We start from the raw sequence: 13,386 nt of genomic DNA, 5'->3' as shown, positions 1-13,386 counted from the left end.
GAGAAGCCTTAGGCTTTGAAAGAGGATATAACATGATTCTCTTCACATGGGAGCTAAGGAGACACTCTTTTGGTGAGATATTAAATAGTGTTAGTTGTCTCATAAAGATAAAACAGAGTCTTCAACATTACATCAGAGTTCAGACAGTCTATGGACCAACAATGCAACAACGGCCTATGCAGCATTTCAATATCATAAGATAAGCAATCATCGCAGTGCAATACAATAAGCCGATTACATAAGTGACTACTCAAATCCGGGTAACCTCAATAGGCTCAAAAGTTTGTCTTGCTTATCTCGTTCTTATTTAAAGGAACATTTTGGGGTGTTTGGGGAGAAGCGCCTTTGGATAAGTCCCTAAGGGCACCCTGAAATTATAAATGTCGTCAATTAGACAGACTAATTATCGAACCAAAAGTGCTGCAGAATGAATTGAGAAGCAAGTATCAGCTTGCCTTGTTTGCCCACATAAGTCCACATGCATTGCAAAGTGTTCTAGGCCCTGCAGGTCCACGCCGCATCATTGGAGTTGACTTCTCGCCGATTCCACAGTGCCGGCATCTGACAGGTTCCAGAACCATTCAAAGAAAGTAACATCAGATATGTTGATTATCATTTACAAAGACTTAAACGATAGCTGTCTATTCCAAAGTCACTATCTCATTTGCAGGATTCAAAGATTAGTTCATCACAGCCTGTTTTAAGCAATCATCTATCAGAGCAGTTATTTTGCTGCAGGCATGGGAGAGCATTAGATAAGAATTTGTTTGTACTTTGTACAAGTCCTTCAATGTTACAAATTAGTATAGGCCATACCTATCCTACATATTACATACGAAATGCGTATGCCTTGGATCATTGATAGATTTCAGAGTTCTAGTACCTCTACAACGTTTCTGGAAGCAAAACAACTTCTTAAGATGCTTAGCAAACTCATAATCTCTATGTTAAGTTGGTTCAGATTAATAAATAAGTCAGATACTTGAAGTTTAAATTCAGAGCATTTATCAACTTACGAGATCTCTTGATTCTGCGCCTCGCTACCTTCTATAGCCCAGGTTTGATTAGACCCCCAGCTAGATCCAGCCGATGCAGCTTCATCATTGTTCGACTTAGCAGATGTGAACTGTCCTTTATTGCGTTGCATCCTGTATACCGGAAAAAGCAAAAGCAAACAAAGAGCAGACCTTAATTACGAGGGTGCAAACTCAAAAGTTTTATCACTAGACTAAGTTGTTGATTTAGACATAAATGTACCTCAAAGCAACTTCCTTGCGGACTGTATACCGAATCTTCTTATCAAAATTCCTACCTTTTCGCTTCTCTCGAAATCTAACCAAAGAAGCTAACCGCTGTGGAATACTAAACCTTTGAGGAGTACCAGGTAAACCCTGTATCATTTTTTTGTCAGCAACGCACGAAGGAAGTGAACTAATGCCCCAAAAAAAGTATCAAATGTCTTATTACCAATGCCCTATTGTTCTGATGAGCTGATCCTAGGCTTGTAGGGGGTGCTTGAGGTAATTCTCGTCCACCCAATAATAGAAGCACGGCTTGAACCTGCAGCAAATTTTTGAAAAAGAAACGAGAGGCACTCATTAGACTCACTAAGTGGAGAACACACACCAACTAGTCAGTTATAGCCCAAATAGATTTATAACTAGAAAATAAAAACTGAACTACCTTTTCAGGCAACACACTGTCAAAAACGTAGACTTGGCCCTGAAAAGACAGTGTCAATTGATCTCCTTGTTCACTACCACGGTCGACTACTTCACCACGATTGTCTGTTATATTTCCCGGGTGAGAAGGAATGTCTGCTTCCACTCCCTCACTCATCCCACCAGCATTGCCACCATCAGCATGGTTATCAACCATGCCGCTTCCATTGTGGATGTGGTGCAAAGCATGATGTTCATATTGCACATGCATTGGATCTTGAGCTTCTCCAATGTGCAGTCGAGCATTGCTTCCATGAAGGTCCTCCATGGTTGCTATTCATCAATTAACCTGGTTCAAAAAGTGAAAGAGAAACAAATTTACATGAATCTGGAAATTTCAAATATAAACACCTAAGTTTCAAATACAGAAAGGGTTAGAGCAAATAAGCACCATTCAAGGGCGGATCAGCCAAATCAGATCAGCTCTAAGCAATACATCATTCACATATTATAACCTTTCTTCCTTGGTTATCAGAGCAACTTACACAAATCATCTCTAAGCAAGACTATACAGAAATCGAGGAAATCTAAAGGACTTGTAGCTTTGATAAGAAGTCAGAGTAGAAGGTCAGCACCTTCAATAAAACATATAGATGAGAAGATCCGATTTTGGACATCATCTCAAGTAACAACAACCAGAAAACCTAATTTTGAACATTAACAGAGACACGAAGTTCCAATTAACAAGCAACAGAACCTAATTGCATCAACCAGATCCAACCAAAAAGTTTCTAGCTTTCTACTCTTTAAGCCTAACACAGACCACATCATACCAATTCCACAATCTAACTCTTAATTTCAACCAAACAAATAACCTAAGAGACAAAGCAAACTCCTGCAACAAAGCTATCCAAAACTATTGAAACAGCTTACTCATTACGATAAGAGAAACCAAATAAGACTTCAGATGAGGTACCTAAATCGTGGGAGCAACACCAGATGAGAATAATGAAGAATGTCGAAAGACTCCAGGAGAAACCAAATACACACGACGGAAACGGTGAAGAAGATGATCAATTGAAAAGCTCGGAAGCGATGAACAACAACCCAAAAAGGAGAAGGGACACCAAAGACTAGAACACCAGCGAGACGAATACAGAACCGGAGAGAGCGTGAGAGAGAGAGAGACGGAACGGTGAAGGGGAGGGGGCTAAAGAGACTCGATTTATTAATTTATTATCAAAAGAATAAATAAAGGAAAGTGATGGAGAAAATAAATAATTTGTTTTTTTCTATTTTCTTTCGTAAAGTTTCGTTCTTTTTTCGTCTTCCTTCTACACTACAACTTAAAATCGGATCTATATAGCTTTGGCTACCTGAGAAAGCTAATCTCTTGTACATCTCTCTGTTCTTACTCTTTCGGATCAGAGGATTTCGAAATTTGAAAGCTTTGAGCTTTTTGTCTTCCTCTGTTTCATGGACACTGATTTCTCAATTAGTCTCTGTTTTTGTTGAGTGGTGGGGGTGAGATCAGATGGCGAGAAGTAGATCGATCAGTGGCTATGGGATATGGAAGTATTTGAATCCTGGGTATTATCTCAGAAGACCGAGACGTTTGGCTTTGCTTTTCATCATCTTCGTCTCTGTTTCTATGGTTGTCTGGGATCGTATAAATCTTACCCGAGAACATGAGGTATGTTCTTTTCATAGGTTATGGTTTAGGCCTGGAATGGTTTAATTGCCTTCATAGCTTTAAGGTCTATAAGTGAGATTAAGAACGATGGTATCTTAATTTGCTAGAAAAGAGGTCTGGTTAATATTTTGTGGGCTTAATTCAGCAATTCCTGATTAAGAAACTATGTGACCAAAAGTTATAAAAAATGGGGGCATTAATTGAATTATTCACTTGTCTTGTACTGTCTCTGTCTAATAGTTTTATTTTGTCTTGCAGGTTGAAGTTTATAAGTTAAATGAAGAAGTTTTACGGTTGGAGCAGATGGTATGATATAAATTTTCCTCTAACTCTAGAATTCGAGGATTTCTTTGGTTAAGTCAGGACTCTGTTTCCGCCTTTTCTTCCATCTTCGTGTGCACGGTTGTTTTATTTGATACGTATGCATCACTAGAGTATGCTTCTTTTCTGCAAATATGCATGTCGAAGCCTACTTAGTATTAGATGGACTCTGAGTAACTTAGACCTACTGAATCTTGAGGACTATGGGGGTTTGTAACGTCTTTCTACTGTTTAGCTAACTAGCTATATTTTCTGCTAGTTAGAAGAGCTTAAAGGTGAAGGAAATAAGCCTCTGAAGACTATGATGAATGCCCCAGAAGATCCAGTTGAAATCCAGCGAAGGCAGAAAGTTAAAGAGGCAATGATCCATGCCTGGAGCTCATATGAGAAGTATGCATGGGGAAAAGATGAGCTTCAGGTAAAATATTAGTTTCAAAATAAAATTCTCCATTGCCTGTACATTATCTAGTGACTATGGGATCTACGAATCAAATATGATCTTAACATTTGATGCCTGCTCCTTCAATATCGTGGAGCCTTTTGTTATGAACTTATCTGAAGTAACTACACTGTAGTATTTTGTTAAGTACTAATATTATTTTCTGCTTGCACTCTGTAAAAACTCTGTTGGTCTGAAGCTATATTTGTTTCTTTCCTTTTTTATTGTCAGCCGCGGACAAAAGATGGCACTGATAGCTTTGGTGGTCTTGGAGCAACTATGGTAGATTCATTAGATACACTCTATATAATGGGTCTAGATGAGCAGTTTCAAAAAGCCAGAGAGTGAGTAATTACAGGCTCTTCATGATTATGCGTCCTTTTTTCTAAGTCGCATAACTGTTCTCATCCATTAACAAATTCCAATTTCTTACGGGCCAATCTTTGTCCATCTTATTTTGGTCTGGTCTTCTATTGCAGTTGGGTTGCAAGCTCATTGGATTTCGACAAGGATTATGATGCCAGTATGTTTGAAACAACCATAAGGTTGCTTTAACAGGTTTACTGTGGTTGTTTTGTGTATTTATCGTAGGAAGAGTCAGTTCATATCCAGTTATTAGTTGGTTCTTGATTGACAAGAGTTGTAGAAGTGGAACGGATATATTTCATCTGCTTATGTTCTTCTCTTTATTTGTTTTCAGAGTTGTAGGGGGACTTCTCAGTGCGTATGATCTCTCCGGGGACAAAATGTTCCTTGAAAAAGCTAAGGATATTGCAGACAGATTATTGCCTGCATGGAACACTCCAACGGGTATACCTTACAATATTATCAACTTGAGAAACGGAAATGCTCACAATCCTTCGTGGGCGGCAGGGGTGAGTCCTAGATTACTGACTGCCCTGTCTGTTGTATTGTGTCATCATGAGAACAAGACATTGGATGTAGATCTTCTTAAAGCCTGACATTAGATGCACATTTTTTTCGTTTCTAGAGATCATGGCCATTTGCTCCAGCAACTGTGTGCTCTTGTTCTCTAGTTGAATTAGGTTTCTGATCATGTTTCTCAAGGACTCCTTAAAACCAAGTTCTGACCACTTTAAGATGCTTCAGCCCAATTTTAAAACTGAGATCTAGAATCACCAGAAACAGAATCTTCTTGTTTCTCTTTATGCAACCATTAAAATTCTTGTTCGAGGCTTATACTTTAAAGAGGTGTTGCTTTTAGAGTTGATGGTAACTATAGTTTCTTTACTAAAGATATTTTCTTTCACTAGCACTCACATACGACATGTTTGGAATGGGTACCAAGTGCTATGGGGTTTAGATATGTTTAATCGACACATGTAGTCTGTCAGTTTTAGCTTATTGTTCCATGTTTTTTTCTGTACCAGGGAGACAGTATTCTTGCAGATTCCGGCACTGAGCAGCTCGAGTTTATTGCCCTTTCCCAGAGGACAGGGGACCCAAAATATCAGCAGAAGGTACATGTGTGGTTTATAGATCATGGTTGATAATAAGTTTGAGTATGTTCAGCGCATGGGTGTGAAAAGAGGGCAATCTATTTGCATTAGTATTAATGCTGAAGTAATCATTTGCTGCTCAAGATTGACTTGTTTGTTAACTCGTGTCTCTCAGGTAGAGAAGGTTATTACAGAACTGAATAAAAACTTCCCTGCTGATGGTTTACTTCCCATCTATATAAATCCGGATAATGGTAATCCATCGTACTCTACCACAACATTTGGTGCCATGGGAGATAGGTAGTTTCTTCCACCAAATCTCATTGTCTGTTGATTGGATTTCTGACCTGACTTTACTCACTGACAGTTAATAATAATTTGGTTTTACAGCTTTTATGAGTATTTGCTCAAAGTTTGGGTGCAAGGGAACAAAACATCCGCGGTGAAACCCTATAGGTAAGTAAAGCTCGATGCTGATATATATATACACAAGTACTTCCAATAACAGCAAAATTGGTAACGACTAAGTTTTTCTCAATGCAATGAATTCAGAGATATGTGGGAGAAATCAATGAAAGGTCTGTTAAGCTTGATCAAGAAATCAACACCGTCATCATTTACATATATATGTGAGAAGAACGGAAATAATTTGATCGATAAGGTAAATACTATCTATCAAATATCATTTCTCTACGTTGAGAACTTCGCGGGTATGACATTGTTTCTTTCTCGATTATATTCAGATGGATGAATTGGCATGCTTTGCTCCTGGAATGTTGGCTTTAGGAGCTTCAGGTTATGGCCCTGAAGAAGAAAAAAAGTTTCTTTCACTCGCAGGAGAGGTACATTAGAATCTCAAATGTATTTAGAGCTTTAGTAAAAGTTTCTGCTATCTGCTTATTGCTGTTTCCTCCCATTTTACTGCAGCTTGCTTGGACTTGTTATAACTTTTACCAATCGACACCAACGAAACTCGCGGGAGAGAACTATTTCTTTACTGCAGGCCAGGTTGGTAAATAACGGGTTTATTTTGCGCATCTGTGTTTGTAAGTTAGTTGGTTGGTTTGGTCATAAACACACAAGCATGTGATTGTTACAGGACATGAGTGTTGGAACATCTTGGAACATTTTAAGACCAGAAACCGTTGAGTCGCTGTTTTACCTCTGGCGATTAACTGGGAACAAGACATATCAAGAGTGGGGATGGAATATATTTGAAGCATTTGAGAAGAACTCTCGCGTAGAATCTGGATACGTAGGCTTGAAAGATGTAAGTTTCTTCTGCCAGGCTGACATTAACCAATCAGAACCCTCCTCGAAAGGGCATCTCCATCTTTCGGAAACTTGCATCGTTGTTTATGTTTGCTTCTCCATTTTCAGGTCAATTCAGGTGCTAAAGACAACAAGATGCAAAGCTTCTTCTTAGCTGAGACTCTTAAGTATCTCTATCTTCTCTTTTCGCCTTCATCGGTTATTTCATTAGACGAGTGGGTTTTCAATACAGAAGCTCATCCACTTAAGATTGTGGCACGGAATGATCCGCGTAAACCAACTATAGCGCTACGCCAGAGGCGGTTTGGTCATCAGGTTAAGGGCTAGTAGACAGTTTCTGCTCAAATGGAATTTGATAATATATTCAACAAAGGTTAAGGCACAATGTTGTATCAGTTTCGATAACAGATAAAGAACAGATGGACAAAGTTTTTGCCGCAATTAGTAGTACTTTACTGTTTCCTATGATTTTTGGATTTGTAGAGGAGACTTCTTACTTGACTATCATTTTAAGATTTTAAACACTTTGCAAATGAGAACACTCAAGATTGACCACAGAGAATAAAAGCATGAAGAAGGCTCTGAGCAAAGTGAGCTTGATCCGATGAACCTGAGACAACAACCAGTCCTTCAGTAGCCCCTGCTTTTGGATCATGCACAACCACATTCGCTCCTGATACCTATTTGTTTTGGTTTACAAACTGTAATCAGATGCAGCCTTTCAAAAGGATCGTCTGCCCATATATACTATTGGCAACTTACCTGCTTAATGTAATTCAGGTTACTGCAGTTCTCACCATAGACATGGCTTAAGTATGCTTGAGGAACCACAATCTCCACATTTGCGCTTGTCACTGCTGGATTCTCACTGCCACACCATAACCAAAAGGCAATCATATAAAATTAGTGGATAAACTTGCATTCGATAAGTTTCTGGCATTCAAAGTCATTTAGTTTAAAGTGAACAAAGAAGACGACATGAAAGTTACCTGCCAATGGGTTCATTTCTCAAAGCAAACCCATGGTTTACATCTGGAGGAACCATACCACCAGGATGGCCATCAACAACCGGCTGGCAATTGAGAAATATTAATCAGAAAAAGGACATGAAAGATAAACAAGGAATAAAAACTATTGATTTAACATACCTGCGGGGTCCAAGACATTGGGGAAGGTGGCCTGTCAAATCCAGGACCATGACAATGTCTTTCTGTATCATATGTAACCATTAGACATAATCAAGAACTGAGATAGATGCATGTATCAACTGGTAAACATGGGTTGGGAATAGATCAAATACCATGGAATGGTCCTACTGGAGAATGGTAACGATCTGGAGATGCTGGATACTGTCTCGGTCCAAATGGAGGAGGCGGTTCTGGATACGGACCCATGAACGGCGGAGGTGGACCACCCATTCCTTGAAAAGGAAGTCTTCCAGGAAACATCGCTTCACGAAGCCTACTTGTTATTTGGAACAAAGCATCTTGAACAGTCTTTACATTGCCAATGACCTACCAAACCAGAAAATTGTTGTCAAATTTACAAGAAAAGTGCTGACTCGAGAGAAACTTATCAGAGTATAGATGTTATATCTATTATTTACCTGTACAATCTCATCATGTTGAGATTCATACTTTGTAGCTTGATCTTTGGCAAAGACGCGTATGCTGGCACCAGTTGCTCTCCTCATTTCACTTATTACATGACCCCCTTTACCCAACAAACGACCGATATATGGAGAATGTACAAGAAGCCGAGCAACAACTGCAGCACTAGGCTCAAATCCAATGTCAACGATTCTGTTATGCACACGCATCACACCATCTTGAGCAAGAGAGTGCCTTCTCTCCAAGTTCTACAACAATGCAGACTGATGAGGCAGAAGTATTCAATGATACACATAAACCATTCTTTTGGATCGAATAAAACATACCTCTCGTGCGGATATCACAATAATACGCTCCTCCGTATCATGCGTTGGATCAGACACCTTGATGGACGCACCAGTTTCGTTTTGCAGACCACGAACCACAGCTCCACCTTTCCCTATCAAGCTTCCAACTTTATCAGCGGGGCATAACAGCCTAAACGCAACCTCCTCTTCAACAACAGGTCTGTTAAAAGGTCCAACATCTTCAGGCATTGGATTAGGAGGAGGAGGGTGATCCCATTGAGGATGAAAGTCCATAGAATGATACTCAGGCGGATAACCAGGCTGAGGAAATGGACTCTCTTCCCAAGTTGGAGGTGCACCACTCTCTTGAAGACAGTTCGTAACCAACAAAAGCACCTTCTTTACACTCGAGAACTTTCCAGTCATCTTCATACCAAAAACATTAATCAGCCAAAAGCACTACTTAAATTGAATTTGCCACAAAGAAAAATCAGCCAAAAGCACTTATACTGAATTAGCCACAACTATACAAGAACACTGGAAAGGACTAACCTGAATCACAACATCTCCAGGGAAAGCACAAGGAGGAATCTGATCAGTAGATGAAATCCTAACAGTAGCTCCACTATCTTCTTCAAACTTCTGAACCATCATCCCTCCTTTACTCATCATCAAGAAATCAACTTGATTGCTTCTAACGATCATCCTACACAATCCTTCACTCTCACCTTTATCCAATTCAACACCGTCGGCAGAAGCAGCATCGTCACCAAACACTATTCTCTCTAAAACCCTAAGCAAAGCCATCTGCGCCGAAGACGGCGCTCCCTCGTCAACTCCACCACTCGTCCCAGCACACTCGCTCCCTTTCTCTTGCTTCGGCTCTTCCGAGCTAGGGTTATCCGAATCGCACACATTCGAGTCGTCCTTCTTCTTTCCGCTAGGTGCGATGATCAACACTACTCGCTCTTCTGAAGGAACGGGTATGTCATCGATGACGCGGATTTTGGAACCGGTTACTGATTGGAGGTGGCGAATCACAGAGCCGCCTTTTCCGATTATTGCACCGGTTCTTGAGGCGGGACATAGTAGGCGGAAGTGTACTGACTCTGTCGCCGCCGCCGGTACCGTGGCCGGACGCTTAGAGGAAGAGAACTCCATTAGCGTAATAAACACAACGGCGTCATTTCGACCTTACCATTTAACTCAAAGTGTAGTGTTCAAAATTATCCTGATTTTGGTATATAGTTTAAAACAAAATAAAAATTAATTATATTTGCCCAAAAAAACAAACATAAATTTTTGTAAAATTAATTTTGAAGTTTTGAAATAATTTTTTTTAATTATATAAGGTATGAATGGTAACAACAGTTAGTGCGAATAAATTTGTCAGCGGTTTAGTCTGCCCCAAAAATAAAATGGACAACAGGCTATTGCGGACCAACTTTATTTATATACAAAAATGGTCCACAGTTGGTTTACAACAGTTTTATTTCTATTATCTTTAAACCGTATTGCTGCGTACTGCATTTGATAAATAGTAAATAAAAAGCGGTTTAATTCGCTGATGGATTTGTCCTTGAGTGTTTAATGTATTAAAAGTTATAATTATAATTTAATTTCGTCCTTGGAAAAAGAGAGAGGAAAAAAAAAAATTCATTGTGTAGTCAAAATTTTCATGATTTTTTTATTTTTTTTGTACTTAAAATCATTTATTGGTTTGTTTGCCAACTCATTAAAATCATTTTGAATTTATAAAAAAAAATTGAAAACTGAAAAGAAAAAAGAAAAAAGCAAAACGAAGAAGAAGACAAGAAAACCTTTAACCTCTGTCTCTCTGTCACTCGACTTCAATGTGTTTACTTTTTCTCTCACTACTACTACAGTAGTGTCCTTCTTTCTCTCAATGCTTATCTTCTGATTTTACGAGGAAGAAGAAGAAGAAGAAAAACAAAAGGGTTCTTCTTTTTTTTTTTTTACTTCTTTCTATTTTTTTTTTAGGGTTTTATAGTGTGAAGCAGATCCTGAGATTTCTATTTTTTCTGGGGGTTGATGTTGTTTTGTTTGAAGATCTAACTTAGATCTAGTGGGTTTTGAAAAAACAAAAAAAAAAAAATCAAAACTTTGCTAGTTTCGAAGATGCAGAGACCACCTCCTGAAGATTTCTCCTTGAAGGAGACTAAACCTCATCTCGGTGGAGGCAAAGTCACCGGAGACAAGCTCACGACCACATATGACCTCGTTGAGCAAATGCAGTATCTCTATGCTCGTGTCGTCAAGGCCAAAGATTTACCTGGTAAGGACTTAACTGGTAGTTGTGACCCTTACGTTGAAGTTAAGCTTGGCAACTACAGAGGAACCACTAGGCATTTCGAGAAGAAATCTAACCCTGAGTGGAACCAAGTTTTCGCCTTTTCTAAAGATAGGGTTCAAGCTTCTTATCTTGAAGCTACTGTCAAGGATAAAGATCTAGTTAAAGATGATTTGATTGGTCGTGTTGTGTTTGATTTGAATGAGATTCCTAAGAGGGTGCCTCCTGATAGTCCTTTAGCTCCACAGTGGTATAGGTTAGAAGATGGGAAAGGTCAGAAAGTTAAAGGAGAGCTTATGTTAGCTGTTTGGTTTGGTACTCAAGCTGATGAAGCTTTCCCTGAAGCTTGGCACTCTGATGCTGCAACGGTTAGTGGAACTGATGCTTTGGCTAACATCAGATCTAAGGTTTATCTGTCTCCTAAGCTTTGGTATCTTAGGGTTAATGTGATTGAAGCTCAGGATTTGATACCGAGCGATAAAGGTAGGTATCCTGAAGTGTTTGTGAAAGTGATTATGGGAAATCAGGCACTCAGGACTAGAGTGTCGCAAAGCAGGAGCATTAATCCGATGTGGAATGAAGATTTGATGTTTGTTGTAGCTGAGCCGTTTGAGGAGCCTTTGATTCTAAGTGTTGAAGATAGAGTTGCACCGAATAAAGATGAAGTCTTGGGGAGATGCGCGGTTCCGTTGCAGTATTTGGACAAAAGGTTTGACCATAGACCCGTGAACAGCAGGTGGTTTAACCTCGAGAAGCATGTTATAATGGAAGGAGGAGAGAAGAAAGAGATCAAATTCGCCAGCAAGATTCACATGAGGATTTGTTTGGAAGGAGGGTACCATGTACTTGATGAGTCTACACATTACAGTAGTGACCTCAGACCAACTGCAAAGCAACTATGGAAGCCTAACATCGGTGTGCTTGAGCTTGGGGTCTTGAATGCGACGGGTTTGATGCCTATGAAAGCTAGAGAGGGTGGTAGGGGGACCACGGATGCGTACTGTGTGGCAAAATATGGGCAGAAGTGGATCAGAACCCGGACAATCATTGACAGCTTTACACCAAGATGGAACGAGCAATATACCTGGGAAGTCTTCGACCCTTGTACAGTTGTTACGGTTGGTGTGTTCGATAACTGCCATCTACACGGTGGTGACAAAAACAACGGAGGAGGAAAAGATTCAAGAATTGGGAAGGTGAGGATAAGACTCTCTACTCTCGAGGCTGATCGAGTCTACACACATTCATATCCTCTTTTGGTGCTACATCCTAATGGAGTCAAGAAAATGGGAGAGATCCACTTAGCGGTGAGGTTTACTTGTTCTTCATTGCTCAACATGATGTACATGTATTCTCTGCCTCTCTTACCGAAGATGCACTACCTCCATCCTCTCACTGTTAGCCAGCTCGATAACTTAAGGCATCAAGCGACTCAGATTGTGTCGACAAGGCTAACACGAGCAGAGCCTCCTTTGAGGAAAGAAGTTGTTGAGTACATGCTTGATGTGGGATCTCACATGTGGAGTATGCGTAGAAGCAAGGCCAACTTTTTCAGGATAATGGGAGTTTTAAGTGGGATCATCGCTGTAGGGAAATGGTTTGAACAGATCTGCGTATGGAAAAATCCGATAACAACGGTTCTAATCCACGTTCTGTTCATCATCCTTGTCATCTATCCGGAGCTCATCTTGCCAACTATTTTCCTCTACCTCTTCTTGATTGGAGTTTGGTACTATCGTTGGAGGCCAAGACATCCTCCTCACATGGACACACGTCTCTCACACGCTGACTCAGCACACCCTGATGAGCTCGATGAGGAGTTTGACACTTTCCCTACTTCCCGACCATCAGACATCGTCAGGATGAGATATGACAGACTCAGGAGCATTGCTGGTAGGATTCAGACAGTTGTTGGTGATCTTGCAACTCAAGGAGAGAGACTCCAGTCGTTGCTAAGCTGGCGTGACCCGCGTGCCACTGCTCTCTTCGTCCTGTTCTGTCTGATAGCCGCAGTGATTCTGTATGTGACTCCCTTTCAGTGGGTTGCTTTCATCATTGGCTTGTATGTGCTTAGACACCCGAGGCTCAGGTACAGGCTCCCATCAGTTCCACTGAACTTCTTCAGGAGGCTTCCTGCAAGAACCGATTGCATGCTCTGAGTTCCTTAACTCTCTCTTAAGATTTCTCCATTTCAAGAAAAAAAAATTATTTGGTTTCGTATTTGTTCCGCATTTTATGAGAATCTCTGTTAAGACATATTTGTTGTTGCCTTGTAAGATAAGTTTATGTTTTGGTTTTGCATAAACTAGGGTTTCTAGCTTAACAAAACAAG

The 13,386-nt window shown here is 40.0% G+C and overlaps 4 protein-coding genes across 5 annotated transcripts; 2 read left to right on the top strand and 2 right to left on the bottom strand.

Annotated features, from left to right (window-relative positions):
* Positions 1-73: 73 nt before the first annotated feature.
* On the bottom strand, positions 74-3,330 carry LOC104742675 (GATA transcription factor 28). The gene is made up of 7 exons (XM_010463692.3): positions 2,638-3,330; positions 1,684-2,010; positions 1,468-1,560; positions 1,258-1,391; positions 1,017-1,148; positions 456-561; positions 74-368 (listed from the first exon to the last, which is right to left on the bottom strand). The coding sequence occupies exons 2-7, from the start codon at positions 1,987-1,989 to the stop codon at positions 276-278; spliced, it is 864 nt and encodes a 287-aa protein (XP_010461994.1). The 5' UTR covers positions 1,990-2,010; positions 2,638-3,330; the 3' UTR covers positions 74-275.
* On the top strand, positions 2,987-7,379 carry LOC104742673 (mannosyl-oligosaccharide 1,2-alpha-mannosidase MNS1). 2 transcript variants are annotated; one of them, XM_010463690.3, is made up of 14 exons: positions 2,987-3,354; positions 3,613-3,660; positions 3,935-4,093; positions 4,346-4,458; positions 4,594-4,659; positions 4,815-4,989; positions 5,506-5,595; positions 5,750-5,874; positions 5,965-6,030; positions 6,127-6,235; positions 6,318-6,416; positions 6,502-6,582; positions 6,674-6,844; positions 6,955-7,379. In XM_010463690.3, exons 1-14 carry the CDS (start codon positions 3,196-3,198, stop codon positions 7,171-7,173), a joined length of 1,680 nt encoding a protein of 559 aa, XP_010461992.2. In that variant the 5' UTR covers positions 2,987-3,195; the 3' UTR covers positions 7,174-7,379. The 2 variants fall into 2 exon arrangements, with proteins under 2 accessions (XP_010461992.2, XP_087339075.1); XM_087482949.1 differs by having other exon boundaries at positions 3,215-3,354; positions 4,594-4,672.
* On the bottom strand, positions 7,181-11,004 carry LOC104742674 (KH domain-containing protein HEN4). Its single transcript, XM_010463691.3, has 8 exons — positions 9,296-11,004; positions 8,783-9,169; positions 8,453-8,704; positions 8,147-8,360; positions 7,995-8,056; positions 7,836-7,918; positions 7,609-7,714; positions 7,181-7,526 (listed from the first exon to the last, which is right to left on the bottom strand). The coding sequence occupies exons 1-8, from the start codon at positions 9,902-9,904 to the stop codon at positions 7,389-7,391; spliced, it is 1,851 nt and encodes a 616-aa protein (XP_010461993.2). The 5' UTR covers positions 9,905-11,004; the 3' UTR covers positions 7,181-7,388.
* On the top strand, positions 10,883-13,359 carry LOC104744058 (FT-interacting protein 4). Its single transcript, XM_087482948.1, has one exon. The coding sequence runs from the start codon at positions 10,883-10,885 to the stop codon at positions 13,211-13,213; it is 2,331 nt and encodes a 776-aa protein (XP_087339074.1). The 3' UTR covers positions 13,214-13,359.
* Positions 13,360-13,386: the final 27 nt, after the last annotated feature.

This window comes from Camelina sativa, chromosome 14 (genome assembly GCF_030686135.1).
Source record: "Camelina sativa cultivar CO46 ecotype springtype chromosome 14, ASM3068613v1".
In the NCBI taxonomy this organism is placed as follows: Eukaryota; Viridiplantae; Streptophyta; class Magnoliopsida; order Brassicales; family Brassicaceae; genus Camelina; species Camelina sativa.
The sequence above is the reverse complement of the archived record's forward strand: the minus strand, read 5'-3'. Positions and strand labels throughout refer to the sequence as shown.

Bases quoted from the DNA above. Each gene is read 5' to 3' on its own strand.
- LOC104742675 (XM_010463692.3), bottom strand. From the start codon at position 1,989: ATGGAGGACCTTCATGGAAGCAATGCTCGACTGCACATTGGAGAAGCT. The intron at 1,392-1,467 runs GTAATAAGACAT...AAAATGATACAG, and splicing joins ATCAGAACAATAGGGCATTG to GGTTTACCTGGTACTCCTCA. The intron at 369-455 runs GCAAGCTGATAC...TTATAATTTCAG, and splicing joins GACTTATGTGGGCAAACAAG to GGTGCCCTTAGGGACTTATC.
- LOC104742673 (XM_010463690.3), top strand. From the start codon at position 3,196: ATGGCGAGAAGTAGATCGATCAGTGGCTATGGGATATGGAAGTATTTG. The intron at 5,596-5,749 runs GTACATGTGTGG...CGTGTCTCTCAG, and splicing joins ACCCAAAATATCAGCAGAAG to GTAGAGAAGGTTATTACAGA. The intron at 6,845-6,954 runs GTAAGTTTCTTC...CTCCATTTTCAG, and splicing joins GATACGTAGGCTTGAAAGAT to GTCAATTCAGGTGCTAAAGA.
- LOC104742674 (XM_010463691.3), bottom strand. From the start codon at position 9,904: ATGGAGTTCTCTTCCTCTAAGCGTCCGGCCACGGTACCGGCGGCGGCG. The intron at 9,170-9,295 runs GTTAGTCCTTTC...TTTGGTATGAAG, and splicing joins CTGGAGATGTTGTGATTCAG to ATGACTGGAAAGTTCTCGAG. The intron at 8,057-8,146 runs GTATTTGATCTA...CATATGATACAG, and splicing joins TCCAGTAGGACCATTCCATG to AAAGACATTGTCATGGTCCT.
- LOC104744058 (XM_087482948.1), top strand. From the start codon at position 10,883: ATGCAGAGACCACCTCCTGAAGATTTCTCCTTGAAGGAGACTAAACCT.